The following is an 18,460-nucleotide window of genomic DNA, read 5'->3' on the forward strand; positions in this document are numbered from 1 at the left end:
TGGCGGCACATAATTGACGACGCTTGCGCTATTGTCAAAAAAGGGCACTCGCACTCGTGAGAAAAGGGCACTCGTAAGAAAATATTGGGAGGGGTAAAAACAACCTTACACCCCCTCCCCATGTTACGCCACTGCTCAGTAAATATTAAGTACGCAAGTGAAATAGTACCCACCTTGTATACATGTACAATCCATGCCTAAAAAAAAAAGCCAAAAACAAACCAAAAACGCGTCGCCGCATCAATTCTGGAACTTTGGTCTGACCAGAGAACGACTATTTTTTTTGTGTGGCCTTATTAGAATAAAAAGTGCCGCAAATTCCCCCCCCCCCCCCCCCCAATTGGGACAACAGAATTGGGAGAAAAAAATTCTCTCAGTTCGATATCTGGCCTGAAAACAAACGAGTGAGGCTATAAGCCAGGCACTCCGTACATGACGTCACAACGTGGAACGACATCCTCAAGTGCCCATATACGAATTCCCAATTGAAAAATTTTTTGGACCGATTTACTTGCCTTCAACCAGAGGTAAATTTTATTTGGACAGCCCCGCAGGCAGTCAAAAATCCCCAGGGTAAAAGCTGCATCCATCCGTGGAAATACTTTTTGAAAGCAAAGTTTGTCCTTCGGCGCCAACCCGCACCACTGAATGAGATTAGAACGTGAGGTTTTAAAAGACCTTGATGCACCCTTTTGTTGCTCCATTTCCTTTGTACCCCTTTACAATAGCCAAGCGCATAATTTATTTAAACTAGGAGTTCAGTAGAAGCTAGGTGTTTGCCAATTAACAGTTACAGCAGCTAGCAGTTATTTCTAGAGTCGAAATTCCAGAGGCCTACATCAAGGATTCCAACAAGGATTCCACATTCCTTCATATTCGCCAGTAGTAAGGTAGGGTAAACCTTTTAAAACCTTTGATGTATTTGGAGTACTTAGTTGGGTCGCACTAAAAAGCGTCAACACGGCGTCAACACAGCGTCCATACATGACAGAAGCGTCAACACACCGTCAACATCCAAAACACATTCTGAATTGACAAAAAAGGTATATAATTGTAAAGCATAGAATAAAAGAGAAATTCCATTGGATCGAGTTTCCATTTTGTTGTTAAAAATATAGTATTTTCACACGAAAAAAATGACCTTTAGTTTGCAAGGCCGTAATTACTTGTCCGCCATCTTGACTTCGCACAAAGCTTGGACTACACCATTTCAAGTAGGGGTGTGTAGGTAATGACATTATCTTGTAATAAACAACAGAGGGCGCCTTGATGCAGAGGGATACCAGTGCATTCTGATCTGTGAGAGACTGAGGGACTGAGGTTTATTGTACAACGCTATCACCCTTTAGCATAATGGAATGGTCTGCACTGCCACTGAGGCAACATGGCAGCCGATCTCGGAGCGGCACGGAGAGCCAATTTTCTTGAACTGAAAATCGCAATTTTCAGACGTTTAACCTATTGATTTTAAGCCAAAATCTTGTTTCTGTCCACACTCTATGGGTTGCATACTGCTTGTGTCAAATTTATTGCATTTTGGATGTGTTGACGCTGTGTTGACGCTTTGGAGTGTGTTGACGCTGTGTTGACGCTTTTTAGTGTTTGATTTATCGATTTAGACGAGAGGGGAGTAAAAAAAACAACAATTACAGTCGAACACCTTTATAACAAGAATATTGGGACTTGACAAATTACCTTGATTGGAAAACAAAGACTTAATTGAGACCTAGAATTGTTCTTGTTTTTAAGCAGGTCCTTAATTGTATCATGGGGGAAGTGCTCCTCTTATCAGGGTTCGACTGTATATCAGCGGTGCACTGAGTCGTTAAATCAATCTAGAAAATGTATGTGTTTTTTTTTTAATGTTTCATGAGGTGGAAGACTTCTCTCGCGAATACATGTATTTTATACCAAGACGATTAATTTGGCAACTCATTAGTTTAATAATGTTTTTCCCTTGCTTAAGTCCCGATTGACGTTAGTTGTTCTTTCAAACGGGTGCATATTCCCCGATATGTTCCCAATACCGCTGTTCCCCAATCCTGACCCTAAGCCTAACCTTAAACTTAAACTTAGGCTTAGGTGAGGTGGCCTAGCGGTTAAGAACACTGGACTCATGTTCTGGTGTTTCAGAGGCAACAGTGGCGTGGGTTCAAGCCCGGGCCCGGACACTTGTGCCCCTGATCAAGGCTCTTAACCATTATTGCTTCGTGATTCGGATGGGACGTAAAGCTGTAGGTCCAGTGTGCTGCATAAAAGAACCCAGCAAACACTTATCGGTAAGAGAAGGGGTTCGCCCCGGTGTTTCTGGCAGTTATCCTCATAGATACACCATGAGGCTGTACGCGATGGCCACACCAGGCGTTTGTACAGAAGCTAACAGATACAGAAGCCTAACCCTCACCCTAATCCTAAGGATTTCAGGGAACAACATTGGGTACACCCCCTCTAAAACACAACATACTGGACAAGTTTGCTTTTTCAACAATATGAATACAAATGAACATAGGCCTACGGTATAGTTTCGCTAAAAAACTTAAAATATTTTTACTTCTAGGCCTAAGCTTTTGCCACGCTGCAGTGTTTTTGTTATAGTTTATTGCGAATTACCAAAAGGGGTGAAGTGGCAGAATTGAAGTATTTAATCGTCATTTCGTGCAGGCCGTGCAAAAATGGCTACTTTGGGAAATGTTATTTGAAAACAAATTTTTATTTCAATTTTAAGAAAGCGAGAATTTAATGTTAAAAATAAGACTTTAATGCATATTTGCATTTGACAAGTTTCTCAAAGATACTTTGCAGAAATAATGTTACGAAGCTAGTAAAATTGGGGCCAAAACAATACATGAAATGCTTAAGGTCTAACAATAGTAAAATGGGGGCCAAAACAATAAATGAAATGCTTTAGGTCCAACAATTACTTTTGTATTGCTTTAATGCAGAAAAAAATCATCGTATAATTTCAAAATTGTTATAAAAAAAGAAAAAAAAATGATCAGTGCGCTGAATTGATGGACTCATCTTGTGTGTCAATCCAGTTGGTTGAGTATTTAGGTATGGCAAATGATGCAGTTGAGGCTGTTTCGAGAGTTGGGTTTTGAAAAGGTTGGTCTCTTTCTTTGAGGAGAGGTTGAAAGAGTGATTGGTTAGCAGTCTGTTGTCAAGGATGATGAGGTCCCGGCGGCTACCCGGCATGCAGTGAGATTACTTGTGTGAGGTCCTGCATGAAAAAAGGTGTACTTGCGGCATTTGAATGCAGGACTTAAAATGTTTTATAACCAGGCTTGGTTTGAGGATTGTAGGATTGATGGATGGAGGGACTGTACGTGTTGCCACCATAGCGTGCCTGCCTTTTAGATCTTTTAGATCCGCTAATCCTCATTGGAATGCAGTTGCCAGCTGTGGTATGCCGTGGCACACGGCGAGTGGGTAGTTTCAAGCTGCTGCTTTTGCGCAGTCCCGCTACCACACAAAGGCTGTGCAGTCATGCGGGCCACTTGCTCCATGTGTGGAGGAATGTCCCCATTACACCCGTCCTTGAGGCCAACAAAAAAGTCTCCGGTTTCTGGTATGGAGCTTGCCCAAAAAGTGGTGCGGCGACGCGGCTTTTTTTTAACCTGTTTTTTTTTGCTTCAAATGTCGGCTGATGACTGCAAATGGTGCCCAACTAAACCTAGTGCAAATATATGGGAGTCCGGAGAGGCCACATAAAGCTTATTCTCGATCATAACCCCATCTAAAAACACGTTAAAATTGTGCAGCAGCAGGATTCCAGTCGAACCAGTGAGTTTGGCAGTTTTGAGACATCATTTTTTATTGGAAAAAAACTGTTTAGAGAAGAAGAAAAAGGGGATGAGAGACAGAAAAAGAGGCGCGAAGTCATACTGTTGTTAGTGTGGGGCCAAATGTCCCTGCCCACCCTCGAAAAATGATAAATCGAGAACAATATGCTGGAAAAGTACAGGATTTTTTGGGGGAGGGGGTATTTGTGCTTCGCCCCCACCCTTCCCCCTAAAAAAAATCTTGGCGACGCACTCACCACCCAGCCAATCAGCATAGTATTATGAGTCTTTATTATATTTTCCACCATTATAAACCGTTTCTTACAATTTATGTAAACCTTTATCCCTATACAGATGTATTCAACAATGGTCATTGAAGAACCCAAACAGCAACTCATTGCCGCAGACGAAGATGCTCCGGAGTGCAGCTATTGCTCCGTCAGACCGCCGTGTCTTCAACGCTTCGCACGGCCAGCTTTCTTCGTTGTCGTTGTCAGCATGTTCCTCTTTGCCGATAGTTTTATCGTCGGGGTGATCCAGGGGACGATAACCACAACTGAACACCGGTATCAGTTCAGTCTCGGTCAGATTGGCCTGTTAATGGCAGGCTTTTCCGTAGGCGGCGTCATTGGCAACGTGCTCGTGATCTTATTCTTCAGTAAACCGGATACCAATCGACCACGCCTACTGGGAATATGTTCCCTGATGAGTGGTCTTGCGACTTTTGTAGAAATCATCCCACAGTTCATTCAAGATCCATACGTTCCTGCAGGTTTTGAGGCTACCAACGACACAGAGGACGCGTTTCAGCAGGTACAGATGCTGTGCATGGCAGACAAGTCGGGGGCAGACTGCACAGACCAGCCGGCTGAGACTGTGTCTCCTAACCAGGTTGCTTTCTACATTATGCTGTCAAGCACACTGCTTGAAGGTGCAGTTGTCATGATCATGTACCCAACAGTGTACGCATACATCTCAGAAAATACAACTCCAAAACATACGGCCTTTTATACAGGTAACTGTGTTTTAATCTCATCAGATGTAAACCTGCCATTGATTATAACTAACTTGGACTACCTTATGTTTTCTTCAGTATGCTACGATCTAAAAGTGTGATGGTATATAAATATTGAGTGGCTCAGAGTGAAATGGGAGGAATATTATCGCAAGGCAAAATCTGGACATTTCCATTTCACGAGGCAAAGCCGTGTGAACTGAAAAAGTCCAGATTTTACCGAGCGATAATATTTTTCCCATTGAAGCCCAGGCGCGGATCCAGAGGGAGGGTTTTGGGGGTAACCCCCCCCCCCCCAACTCTGTCCCAAAAATATTGTTCCACTTCCTGGGGGAAAAAATGCGAACCCCCCCCCCTCCCCCACTGCTCCGACACCCATTTTTTGTTGTTGCTGGTAATAATGTCCGCCAGGCACAAAATACGTACCGAGCCAGTTTGGTTAGGGGGTATAATAAAGTACATTATTCTGTGATATAGTGTTAATAATCGTCGGATTTGAACAGCGCCCCCATCGAACGTATGGTACGACCCCCCCCCCCCTCCCGCTTTTTGATTTTACGCCCCTGAAGCCACTCAATATTTGTTTTATATAACTGACATAGGCCAATAGATCCTTGTCATTTGACATATTTGAACTTTTATTTCAATACAAAAGTTGGCCAAACATTCTACGGCATTCCGTTATATTTTGTAATTTGTTTGCATTTTAAAAACACACGGGTATAAATAATAACTGATTAATGGAAAATACCGCCCTGGTTTATTTGTTTCTCTCAAATCACCATTTTTTTTTAATCAGGTGTATGGGGAGCTGTGAGTGGCCTGTCACCAGTGGCAGGCATCTTCGCGACTGCGGCATTTCTTGGTCTGTGGGTAGACTTCTACAGAATCCCCTCATCAGCCGTGCCCGTGACTCCCGAGGACAGGGCGTGGGTGGGAGCATGGTGGCTGGGCTACCTTGTTGCTGCAATCTTGTATGTGCTACCAGCGTTGCCCCTCTTTGGATTTCCCGTGGTGATGAGAAAGTCCTGTACCAACGCCGAAGGCAGCGACAGCGTCAGTGGAGATGACGGGGACACGGAAAACAAGAGTGGGACACAGTTCCCCAAAGGAGAAACTTCGAGTGGTAATGAAAATAATTATGTTTACATATTATTCTACAATAACCCAATACGTTTGCGCTGATTAATTATGGCCTGTAACTCTCTGATGATCAATGGCAAAAGTTACAGGGACTGTTTGTTTATACATGTACCATGGTATAATATTAAACGTGTTTGCGGGGTTCATTTTCGCGATTATATCCCCAAACAGGTAGTTTGTCGACGTTGTGGAAGGTGTTGAAAAACCGTGACTGCATGCTGACATGCCTGTCCCAAGGTGGTGCTTCCCTTCTTGTGTTTGGCTATGGTGCCTTCGTTCCCAAGTACCTGGAAATTCAGTTTGAGGTGGAAACCCGACTTGCCGACATCCTGACAGGTAAGGCTGCAATAGTTACATCAGACATTGGTAGATTTGGGGAAACTACAACATGGGAATAAGGCGGCCTACTCACCACAGTGCACTAGTGGTGTGGTGGTGTTCATTTTACTTACCAATAAATTCGCGCCATTGTAAAAGCATGATATGACATCATGATGTAATACGGTGCTTAATGTTCCTGGAATAATGACGTAATTAATTGACGTAATTAATGGACTATTCATCTAGTGCAAGAAGTATTACAGGTTAAATTATCCCCTCTCTCTCTCTCTCTCTTGTTTTCTTAAACTATTTAACGCAATCATAATAGTTACACTTTTCTCAATGACTAAGTTGACTAATAAGACGATGTTCCGGTAACTGTAGATTTGATTAATGTTGAACTTTAGAAAGTGACGGGAAATACATTGCATCTGGGTACCATTTAAGCAATACCTTGTTACAACAGTAAACTTATCCACATTAATATTTTTTCCTTCCAAACAACGAAAGGAATCATTGGGCAATATGAACAATACATACACATTTGAGAACGGTTAAGATAAGGACTACGCAACTCACATTTAACATTACGAAATCACTTACAGTTACCAAGTTTAAACGGCGAGACCTTGTGATACTTATTGTCCTATATCCATCATTCATCAGGTTGTCTTCTAGCTCCTGCATACGCCGTCGGCTTCATGCTGGCTGGTTCCCTCGTCAAACGATTCAACATTCAATACCGGGGCCTAGTCTCCCTCTCGTGCGTCGCACTGGCTCTCGGCGTCGCTGGCCTTACGGCGAATGTGTTCATTGGTTGCCCAAATGAGAATGTTGCCGGTGTCTTCACGCCATACAAGGGACAAAGGTATGCTAGTAACAATTGTGTAAACTGTAGCCGACACAAAGTCATTTTGGTATAATTTATTAGGTCATGATGAGTGTTGTATGTATGACGAATGATAGACAGATTTGAGACTACCCGATGTTGTTCTCCAAAATCCTTAGGGTTAGGGTAACGGTTGGGGAACATAGGTTTTGGGGAACATATAGGTATGCACCCGACATATTTAGTACGTGTGATCATGTCTGAAAATAAATAGTACACGATTCTTCTTTTTCAGCCAGCTTGATTTAGAGGCGCCCTGCAACTCGGACTGTGAATGTTCTTTGTCTGCGTACTCACCTGTATGCGATGGCCATGGGATCACCTATATATCAGCCTGCCACGCAGGATGCCAACTCGTCACTGAGCAGGTATGGGCAGATTTAGTCCGAAAATTTGGGACTCTTAATGCTGTGTATGAGAGTCCCACAACTTAAGGTACTGAAAACATGCAAAACAAGAAAATAGACTGACATCTGAAACAACCAGTCCAACAACTCTTCAGTACTGCATCAATCAACTGTCAGATGACTGTGCCAAAAGAAATATATAGGATGTCGGGTACCAGGTCACTTTTTTTACACATTTCTCCATAGTCAGGCACCAGACTAATGACACTGAATGACGACGTCAGTCCTGTTAAAAGAGTGGACCATGATGGACAAGTCTAGTCTTTAGCCTCATTTTGAAATCACTTGACTTCCCTCTCAAGTGCAAGCCACTGCCAACTATTGAAGAAAAGTCGCTTTCAAAAATTGAATTGAGTCTTCAAACTTGGTTGGTGAAATACTGAGGACCTTTTCTTTGCCCAATGAAAGTTTTGGAGAATTTTGCAGGCTAAAAAGTGAGTTAAGTTGGCCTGATCTTTTGCATCGTTTTGAGAACTTAAGTTCCCAGTCTGGGGGTAGATTGTGCTTCCGACACTGAAGGTGGATTTAACCAATAGGCTACTAATCATTTGACTCTGCCTTTGTTTTTGGTCAACAAGCTCAAATTTGATTTTCCGATATATTATAAAGAGGAAAATACGGTTTACCTGTACATGTATACCTCATTCAACTAATGCCCATTCGCCTGCAGAATCATGAATATGGAAATTGTTCATGCTTAGCCACTGGACCAACAAACCTAAATGGTACACTTCTGGCGGTTGAGGGCGCTTGTGACAGTCATTGCATCTCCTATGCACCGTACCTGGTTTTGCTGACTGCAGTACTGCTGTTTGCGCAGTTCGCACAGCTCATGCGTTTTAATATCGTCATGAGGTAACTTTTTTCCATTGGCTATTATACAAATAACGAATGTTTGTGAGTGCGATGGTAAGAATAATTTCATGAGGTGACAGATTGAATGTTCTATTCCACGAGGCGAAGCCGAGTGGAATAGAACATTCAATCTGTCACCGAATGAAATTATTCTTTCCATCGCACGAACGTAAAACATTCGTTATTTGTTTTATACAACACCAGAATAAATTCTCGTCATTTGATTGGTAAATTATAAACTACAATTTATTTTGATTTTAAAGATGTTGAACTACCCCTTCACGAAAATGTTTGAACCCAACGCTGTAGCGCTGGCTCTTTGGAACAATACGCGCTACGCTGAACGCGCACACCAGCATGCATTTTGCACGCAAATACCGCGTCATGGAACAAGCGCAAAGTGAAACGGTATAACGCATGGGTATAACGCATGGTCGCACCGTGCATTATACCGAATGAAGCCCGGTTCATACTTCACGCGAAAGCTTGTGCGAAGCGAAATTCATGTCGTCAACAATGGTGGACGCGCTTCGAACGTATTGTTGACGTCACGAATTTCGCTTCGCTTTCGCTTTCGCGTGAAGTATGAACCGGGCTTAATAATATGTCACGTAATCTACAATTCACCAATCAGATGACGGGGATTTATTCAGGTGTTGTATAAAACTTTCTATACAACACCTGAATAAATCCCTGTCATCTGATTGGTAGATCGTTGATCACATGTCATTGAATTATTCGTACCAACGCACGGCGCGTGCGCGGCGCGCAGCGCACAGTGCAATGGAAGTTCTATTGCACGGTGAATAGAACTTCCATTGCACGGTGTCACTGCTGCCGGTGGTGGCGCTGTTTTAAATCGATATTATACAAATAACAAATGTTTGTGAGTGCGATGGTTAGAATAATTTCATGAGGTGACAGATTGAATGTTCTATTCCACGAGGCGAAGCCGAGTGGAATAGAACATTCAATCTGTCACCGAATGAAATTATTCTTTCCATCGCACGAACGTAAAACATTCGTTATTTGTTTTATACAACACCAGAATAAATTCTCGTCATTTGATTGGTAAATTATAAACTACAATTTATTTTGATTTTAAAGATGTTGAACTACCCCTTCACGAAAATGTTTGAACCCAACGCTGTAGCGCTGGCTCTTTGGAACAATACGCGCTACGCTGAACGCGCACACCAGCATGCATTTTGCACGCAAATACCGCGTCATGGAACAAGCGCAAAGTGAAACGGTATAACGCATGGGTATAACGCATGGTCGCACCGTGCATTATACCGAATAATAATATGTCACGTGATCTACAATTCACCAATCAGATGACGGGGATTTATTCAGGTGTTGTATACAATTGAATATGATGATTCCCAACCTGTTGAACAGTTTGCATAAATTAAATATGATGAACTTGTCGAACTTTTAAGTAGTTTTTAACCTGAATATGTTGGCTATTAAAAGTCAGCCAATCAAATGACAAGGATTTATTCAGGCGTTATATAAAACAAATAATGAATGTTTGTGAGTGCAATGGAAAGAATAATTTCATTCGGTGACAGATGAAATGTCCCATTCCAATGAAACATTTCATCTGTCACCTCATGAAATTATTTTTACCATTGCACTCACAAACATTCATTATTTGTATAGTATGTTTTTGTATTGAAAACTCATCGGGCAAGGCCCCTTTCGTATAAATTTCTAACTCCAAAACAGAAAGCAACTTGCAGTGTTAATTAATTTGTTTTGATTTGAGGGATTTGAGGATATTTTATATAATAAAAAAAAAGAAATATTTTTGTGGTTTTTTAAAAGATGCGTTTCATCAGCAGAAAGGCCTGTGGCTCTGGCAATCCTATATCTTGCCGGTCTAATCGGTGAGTACAAACACATAGGTTGTTTTGATTTGAGGATATTTTTATACTGGAAAAAAACCCACAATACAGATTTTCCCGGCCAATTTCCTAAAATGTTCATTCGCTTCTGAAAAAAAGGTCATGCGCTTTCGTCTGAATTTTGAGAATCGCACTGTACACGCTTTTTACCCGACAGCAGAAAGGTAGATGTCCGGTTTTCGTTCTCCGTAATGGAACATTAAAGGCAAACATTCAAAAAAAGAATCCGTCAAAATATTATGAAATATCCTACTTGATTGTAAGGAAATAATAGGACCAAGCATCCTGTGAAATCACTGCACCTATATTGTCGTTTTCGAGGACAGAGCAATTCTCATCATTTTCCTTGCGATGGTAATGAGCAAACCATCACGCTTTGAATGGACATCTATGCTTTGCGTCGAGAACAAAAGGGAGATGCATTGTCACAGTTTTCTCAAATGGTATAATGTCTCCTAAAGCCGAAATTAAATTTCGACAAGATGCCTTTTTTTATTAATAACCTGCTTCCAATTAATTGTGATGTTCCTTGAGGGCGAGCGATCCGAGTTTGAATTGCAAATGGTTTCACCTGTGTACCTAATTTACCTTGACAAACAATTTTACTTGGTTCTAGATGTGAACATGTTTCAAAAGCCGATTCAATCTCGAATTCTATTTTTGTCCACATTTTTTCTTGTCTTAGCTACTATCCCAGCTAGTTATATGTTTGGCGCCCTCATCGACACCGCCTGCGTGGGAAGGCAACAAACGTGTTATGGCCAAGGAGCATGTTTTCTGTACGACAAGGTCTGGTACCGCTACACCTTCAACGGCGTGGCATTGGGGTTTGCGATCATATGTCTTGGCTCCATGCTCATTGTATGGAAGTTTCCTTCGTACACAAATAAAGATGCCAATGATGACGTGAAGGGGAATGAAAATGAAGCAAGCACTCACAACCAGCAGATATAACAAATGTTGCCTATTTTGGGAAAACGTAATCTTGCTCCCGTATTTCAGCTTGATTGTGTGGTTTAAATAAGTAATATGAAAATGGATACATACATATGTATTTTCGAATGAATGGGTATTCAATTTTAATTATAAATCTCCTCGGGATGCAATTCATTACTAGTGATGATCACAGTAAAAGGGAGTCACAATAAGATAAATCCGATACTTATGGGCGAGTATAAAGTGTTTTGGTCAAACAATTTGTGAACCTTTATTTTGTCCTGGTCGCCAATATCCCTCGCCTTTAAGCTTTGGTTCGGGTAATTATCAATCTCATTACATGTATAAGCTTTTTGTGTTGAGATTATGTCGTTAAAACGTGCCTTCAGTCTGCGTTTAATTTGAATTGATTTTTAATTGATGATTATTCAAGGAGTATTTCGCCTCCCCCTTACACAGTGATAAGGGTTGACAGCGTTTCGATTTTAACACTAAAATAGCCGGGTTATTTTAACCATCTCACAGCCGGGGGAGGAATCCGCCCCCTAAGATCTCGGCCATCGACCGACGAAAAATTATGAAACTCGGTACATACATAGAGCAACTTATCATAAACATATAGCCAAGAAATGTCATGACTATAGGTCAAAGGGTTTGGGAATTATGACTAACTAATGATTCATATGCACGAATGGTAATTCTGCTCTGTGTACGCTACGTATGGGGAATTCAGTTTTCACGGCGCAGAGCACTGGAAAGGTTTTCACTGCGCAGCAACCCGTGGTCCGAATTTTAAGTTTTTGGTATCAAAAGATAAACAAGACTCGAGGCTAAAAGCCAGGACAGCTTGGGTCGCGGAATCTTCTTTAAAGGCTATAGCAGGAAAAAGTGGGGGGGGGGGCGGATTCCGCACGGCCCTTTTAGGGTTGAAGAAACTGAGTTTAATCTCCGACGGTATTATTTTCATTTGATGATTTTTTTAAATAAAAATGTGATACGATCAACCTAAATAAGTAGTTTGTCGACCCTGGTCATTTTTTTTTACAGATTTGAAAAGAGCACAATCTTAGCATTACTGCTGTGAAAACCGCATGCGTGTACCATCTTTAGTTTAAAAATCATGGAAGTCGCAACACCAAGAAATGTGATGAAGTGATGTGATGAAGTCCTATTGTGGTCTTATTTTGGCCTGATTCTCCAAATGAAAATTCCCGACAAACGACTCATGTAGCTTGATCGCATCACAAATATTGATTTGGTGTGAGAAAACTGGAATCAATCCTACATGAAACATCCGAGACTATCGTTTTTCTCAATGGACTGTTTTAGTAATAATATTTCTAATTTGGTTTCAGAAGACATATTAATCATCCATGTAACCTCGTAGAGTACATGTATATTGTTTCCTTAAATATTTTAGTAATAATGTTTCATATTTGGTTTCGGAAGACTGAGTTAAATGCTCAGTGTAACCTCCTAGAATATATTTTTTTCATGAATTGTTTTAGTAGAAGCGTTTCTTATTTGGTTTAGGAAGACTGGGTTTAATACGCTACGTAAACTCTTTAAGAGGGGAAATTTTCGTGTCAATCAGCTTAAACATCAATGGTGAAGGTGAGGATCAAGATGCATGTTCTCAGTGTCAACACCTCGAATTTTTAGAGAGAAACGTACTGGGAATGTTCAGGAGCCATTAAAGTAAAACTGAAAGTGGGATGTTGCTTAAAATTCGTGTTAATTCCTGTCGTAGTGAAGAACTGCACTCCGTAATGAATATTGCCACTCTTTCTGCTTCTTATTACACGAGGCAAAAGGAATCTGCAAAGATAAAAAAAAAAGTTTCGATTGATTCTATTTTTTTTTACAATCGACCCAAAAACCAACTACATGGGCGTGGCGACCCTGGGGGGGTTGCCCCCCCCCATGGAAAAGCAAAAACAAACAAAAAACAAAAAGAAAAGAAAAAAGAGGCGCGAAGCCATATTGCTGTTAATTTAATGGGTTGGTTGGGGGGGGGGGGCAAATGTCCCCGCCCACCCTTGAAAAATGATCAGTCGAGAATATGCTGGAAAGTACAGGAATTTTGTTGTGGGGGGGGGATATGCTTTGCCCCCCTCTAGAAAAAAATCCTGGCGACGCCCATGACCAACTATCAGATTGATGCACTCACAACAGATATGTCAATGAAAAAATGGATGTGCCATTGCCCAAAGACAAGACAAAGACAAAAATTGAAAATGAAAATTAAATACTTTTTCTAAATTACCTCAATAATTGGTGAAGACTTGCTCTGCAAGCAGGTCATCAGTCCTTCCGTCGGTCCTCCTCCCTGCTTCCGGCTCCTTGGGAATTAGAATCGATCGTAACTTCGTCAAGAATGACATCTGATCTTGTAGACCCTCATCTCTGCCAGAAGATTAGAAGAAACACAGTGTAAGTAAATGTGTGTTGGGTATTAAGCGCCCGCTGCTCTTCTTTTTCTATGTTGATTTCTGAAAGTGTTAAGTGAGTGTTCTTTAAAACAATTTAAACCTATTTACTTGTAGATTCATCTTTTTTTCGTTATAAGGTATCAATAATTGCGGACACAACAAGCAGAACCACTTAAGACAGCCTACGAAATTAAAGCAAAGTATCATTAACGTTTTTTTACCCATGGAAGCAGTAATGGGATGCCCTGCAAGCAGGGTCCTCAGTCATCCGTAGTTCTTCCTCCCTGCTTCCGGTTCCTCCACATCTGACAGGAACACTCGGGCTCGCATGTCTCATTATCTAACTGCAAGTGGCTGAAAATGGACTTACAAAAAAAGAAAACAATTCTACCTAGCGGGGCTAGGTTAAGTCAGTAAATATGTACAGTCAATTCTTGGTCAAAATAGTGACCGTTATTTTGGTGAAACGAGGGGAAAATGTGGTCCTTACCTGACCACTGTAATGAAAGATACAACCATACGCACTTTTGGACCAAACATTCTGGATAACTAGGCCTAATAGGTGAAGTCTCATTCAGTGGCCCTTACCTGACCACTGTAATGAAAGATACAACCATAGACAAATGGAAACGTAATTTTGGGCCAAACTTTCTGGATAACTAGGCCTAAGTAGGTAAAGTCTCATTCAGTGGCCCTTACCTGACCACATCAATGGGTATAAGCAAAGAAAATGGGAAACTATTTTTTGGTCTACTGTCTGCAAAGTACAGACAGTCAGAGGAATCCAATTAGTGGCCCTTACCTGACCACTTAGAGAATGAGAACAGTCAAGTTAGTCGACTATTCTAAATATCACTTGGACTACTGGTTGCGGAGTCTCTTATAAGGCCGTGTCCGAAACGGGCTTCCAGAGCTACAGCTACGTCTATTGTCAGCGCGCCCCCGCGCGTATTTTCAATGGGCGTGGACCTAGACCTAGCTCTAGACAGTTAATTCGGATGCAGCCATCTATAGATATTGTACCAAGTTGGCCGAAGGCAAGGCGAACCTGTTCAAAGGGAAACAATATTCACATTGCCGATCTGTGCTGATCGGACTTGTCGAAATTGAAAAGTTAATTGGTCAGTCAAATCCACACGTTTTGCGGATCTTAAAAATATCAATGAACTACTTTTGTTTTACTCTGTAGACTGGGGAGCCATTATGGATTGTATCCGACCTAACAAGTATTATCGCCCGATTATTAGCAACATTGTGACCATGGCCCTAACACAAAAGACATTACTAATCTTTACGGATCAGAGTTATTACAGAAGAATTACATTATCACAAACAATAATCAATGTCAATAGGGCATATAATTAGGATAGGACATATTTAATTCAAGGTTGCCGAAAGTAATGCGACCCTGTTCAAAGGGAAACAATATTCACATTGCCGACCTGTGCTGATCGGACTTACCCGAATTGAAAAGTTAATGTTGATCAAAACCTCCACTGTGATTTTGTGGGTCTTTAAAAAAAAATCAATACTTTGTTTCACTGTGTATACTCATTACAGACACTTCACAAAGTGAATATGGGGTGTATTCGACGAAACAGGTGTCATCACCTGATTATTAGTAACATTACCACCATGGCCCTAACACAGCAGGCATTACCAATATTTACGGATCAGACCTATTACAGAAGAACATATCACAAAAAAATAATCAATGTGAATAGGACATATAATTAAATAAGACATATTTAATTCAAGGTAGCCGAAAGTAACGCGACCCTGTTCAAAGGGAAACGATAATCACTTGATTGGGTATAGCATTTTTTTTTACAAGAAATCCTCGGTGTTTTCGTTAAGAGGGATGGGCATGGCGTCGCAGTTGAGGAAATTGCTGCTAAACAGCCAAATAATGTAGATTTGTGAACATGTCCTTAAATATTTCATTCAGATCACAATTAAGTTATAACAGGTGTGGGATACCCATATAGAAAAGCTTAGATCCAGCATTTTATATTTTGTAAACTTCAAAAATAGCTGTTGAAACTTAACAAATTGCTGCGGAATATTTTACACACTCAAAGCAGGATGAAAAGACTTTTTTGCATGTATTTTTCAAGAAAATACAATCAGAGAAATGTCCACATATCGGAGGGATATGAGATTTGTATGTCACATGGCCCTACGTAATCTTGCATAATAAATTTGAAGGAGTTTCTGCAAAGGCAAAGCAAGATTGGTTCACATGGCCCTAGAATCCTGCAATAACCTGTCAGTTATTAAGAACAAAAGAAAATACAATGTACAAGACAAAAATATGGGTTTGGCAGACATTAATAGAAAACTTCGATGAAAGGTTTGTATACACATGGCCCTAGAATTTTTTCACAATGTGTATCAATGTAGAACGACGAGAAAGCGTTCAGACATGACTGAAATTTCAAAGTTTGATTTATACACATGGCCCTAACGAAAGGAAAATCTCAACAAGTGTCAATAAAGTCAATAATCAAGCAAAAGGTATTGAATGGGAAAGATTTTTAAAAAAATCAAGTACATTTGTTGCAATTTGCGCGAAACGGCGAAATAAGGATATTACAAGACAGGCCACCATAACTTCCCTAAAAAAAAATGTGTCGAAGTTAGAAGGTGGTAGTCAGTAGCAGCTAAAGTACTCGTATACTCATGTATATCTTTTTACTCGAACACCAACTTGTATAATAGGCTACTCGCTTAATACGCACTCGAGCTCAAACACGAACTCGTACTCGTGTAACTTTGTCAGTCGTACTCTTATTCAACCCTGTATACGAACTCGTACTCGTCTAGTGTATTTTTTGCGTACTCGAACTCGATAGCTTTGTTCGGACTCGAGCTCAAACACGAACTTGGTTCGCATTCGAACTCAAACACGAACTCGTACCCGTGTTACTTTATACGTACTCTCACTCAACCCCGTACACGAACTCTTACTCGTCTATTTTTTTGCGTACTCGAAATAGTTTTGTTCGGACTCGAGCTCAAACACGAACTTTGTTCGCATTCGAACTCAAAACACGAACTCGTACCCGTGTAACTGTCGTCGTACTCTCTCTCAAGCCCGTGTACGAACTCGTACTCGACCGTATTTTTCGTACTCGAATCGCGTCTCGCAATCGAACGATTAAGGCACGAGACAGAAAATTTGCTATGAAACACTCAAAAACAGCAAACAAAATATTTACACACGTCATGATCAAAATAGTTGGCACAATGACTCTCAATTAAAGCAAGAATTTGTATCAATTTCACTGGATTTCTGCACTGAAAGGATTATAAAACATCTTTCAGGCGACTATAGCTGGTCGCAGGGAGAGGTTAAACACATGGCCTTGGTTATTCTTGCACAATGAATCTCAGACAAGTTGGGGAAGACCATAATTGAGTAAAACAAAAACAGAAACTTCCAAAAACGGTTAAAAAAGCACATATGTCCCTAGATTTCTTCACAAGATTGGGTTTACACACTGCGAGAGAAATAGGCCGAGGGTAGCAAAAAGGGGAATTTCTACCAAACATTCTACAAAGAAAGATAAGTATACATGACCCTAGAATATCTTGCAAACAATCTCTCGACAATAACAATTTCATTCCATTTCTTTTCATTTCTGTTCAGATTGCTGATGTTTTGCATCTCTTCGCGTGCTTTCATCTCGCTTCTGTCTATTACCGCATTTTGCTATCCGTATTTCAGTGGTCGTTCAGCAGTAACTCGTGTCAATTCCAAAAAAAGGAGAGCACCCTTACATATCTGCCGGATTTCTTTTATCGTGTATCCGATAATTCCACATTTTACATTTAAATAATAAATCTCGTTAACAGCAAATGTTTTCACATTTAAATAATACAAGCTTGAGTAGAAATGACGCTAATTAAAACAGAATTGTTTTCACCCGAGGCGGTAATGCAAATTAGTAATTACACACCATATGAAAATAAATAGATTCCTGCGCCATGGTATTTTCATTCATTTCCCATCTGCTGCCTAAAAACAATCAAAAATTTTATCTGGTTTGAAGAATATACCAGCTTGTGTGTTGGGGCCCGTTAGGGATTTATTTGGGGGGGGGGGGGGGAGGGGGCTATGAAGGAAATAAATACCACACAATAATGGTTTCTCGAAAACCATCATTTACTAATTTTTCAACTCAAGAATTTAACGAGATGTATTAAACACAAAATGGATGATATCGCTAACGCCGTGCATTCATTTAGTGTTTGCCGTTCAGATGCTTTTTTCAGGGGTAACTACTTTCCGTTTCTTCTTCTTCGATAGATGTTTTCAACTTTTTATTGTTTTTGCAATGTCTCGCCGTTTAATTTCGTATTTTACTCCGTGAACGCGTATAGATCGTGATCTGTCTTGCTATTTTGTCGGTTTATTTTCTTCCTACACAAAGCGGACAAAATGATTAACATTCGTTTCATTCAATTTATCATTCGAATTTTTTTTTCGATTTTACGGTTCTGCTTCAACAATATTTCTCGTCATTAATTTGATTTTACCCTTGAGGAATTTCACGTTTTTAATTTAAATGTCACCTTTTGAACGGTTCGTTTTCAATCAGCGGAGAGCGTGCTACGCAATTCGAATACATAATTTTCGGAAAAACGCCGGAAAACGTTTATTTATTTTGCATATATCGTGGCGGCGAGATTGTCTTTCCTTTGCCATCTGATGCTAAGTACGATTGTGTCTTAAGAATCATGCGGATAGGTTCCTTGGAAAATTAT

At 40.6% G+C, this 18,460-nt stretch overlaps 1 protein-coding gene and 1 long non-coding RNA gene across 4 annotated transcripts; one reads left to right on the plus strand and one right to left on the minus strand.

The window, feature by feature from the left end:
- Window positions 1-706: 706 nt before the first annotated feature.
- Window positions 707-11,920, plus strand: LOC119745435 (solute carrier organic anion transporter family member 2A1-like). Of its 3 annotated transcripts, none has more exons than XM_038221776.1 (9): window positions 707-890; window positions 4,137-4,797; window positions 5,597-5,923; window positions 6,112-6,276; window positions 6,928-7,129; window positions 7,386-7,518; window positions 8,228-8,412; window positions 10,243-10,304; window positions 11,008-11,920. In XM_038221776.1, exons 2-9 carry the CDS (start codon window positions 4,137-4,139, stop codon window positions 11,274-11,276), a joined length of 2,004 nt encoding a protein of 667 aa, XP_038077704.1. In that variant the 5' UTR covers window positions 707-890; the 3' UTR covers window positions 11,277-11,920. The 3 variants fall into 3 exon arrangements, with proteins under 3 accessions (XP_038077704.1, XP_038077703.1, XP_038077705.1); XM_038221775.1 differs by lacking the exon at window positions 707-890 and adding an exon at window positions 2,207-2,279; XM_038221777.1 differs by lacking the exon at window positions 707-890 and adding an exon at window positions 3,758-3,783.
- Window positions 11,921-12,559: 639 nt separating this feature from the next.
- Window positions 12,560-17,777, minus strand: LOC119745436. The gene is made up of 3 exons (XR_005273626.1): window positions 13,912-17,777; window positions 13,525-13,664; window positions 12,560-13,076 (listed from the first exon to the last, which is right to left on the minus strand). It is a non-coding gene; the product is annotated as an uncharacterized LOC119745436 (long non-coding RNA).
- Between the last annotated feature and the right edge of the window lie 683 nt (window positions 17,778-18,460).

The sequence above is a fragment of the Patiria miniata genome, unplaced genomic scaffold, assembly GCF_015706575.1.
Source record: "Patiria miniata isolate m_02_andy unplaced genomic scaffold, ASM1570657v1 HiC_scaffold_7, whole genome shotgun sequence".
Taxonomy (NCBI): domain Eukaryota; kingdom Metazoa; phylum Echinodermata; class Asteroidea; order Valvatida; family Asterinidae; genus Patiria; species Patiria miniata.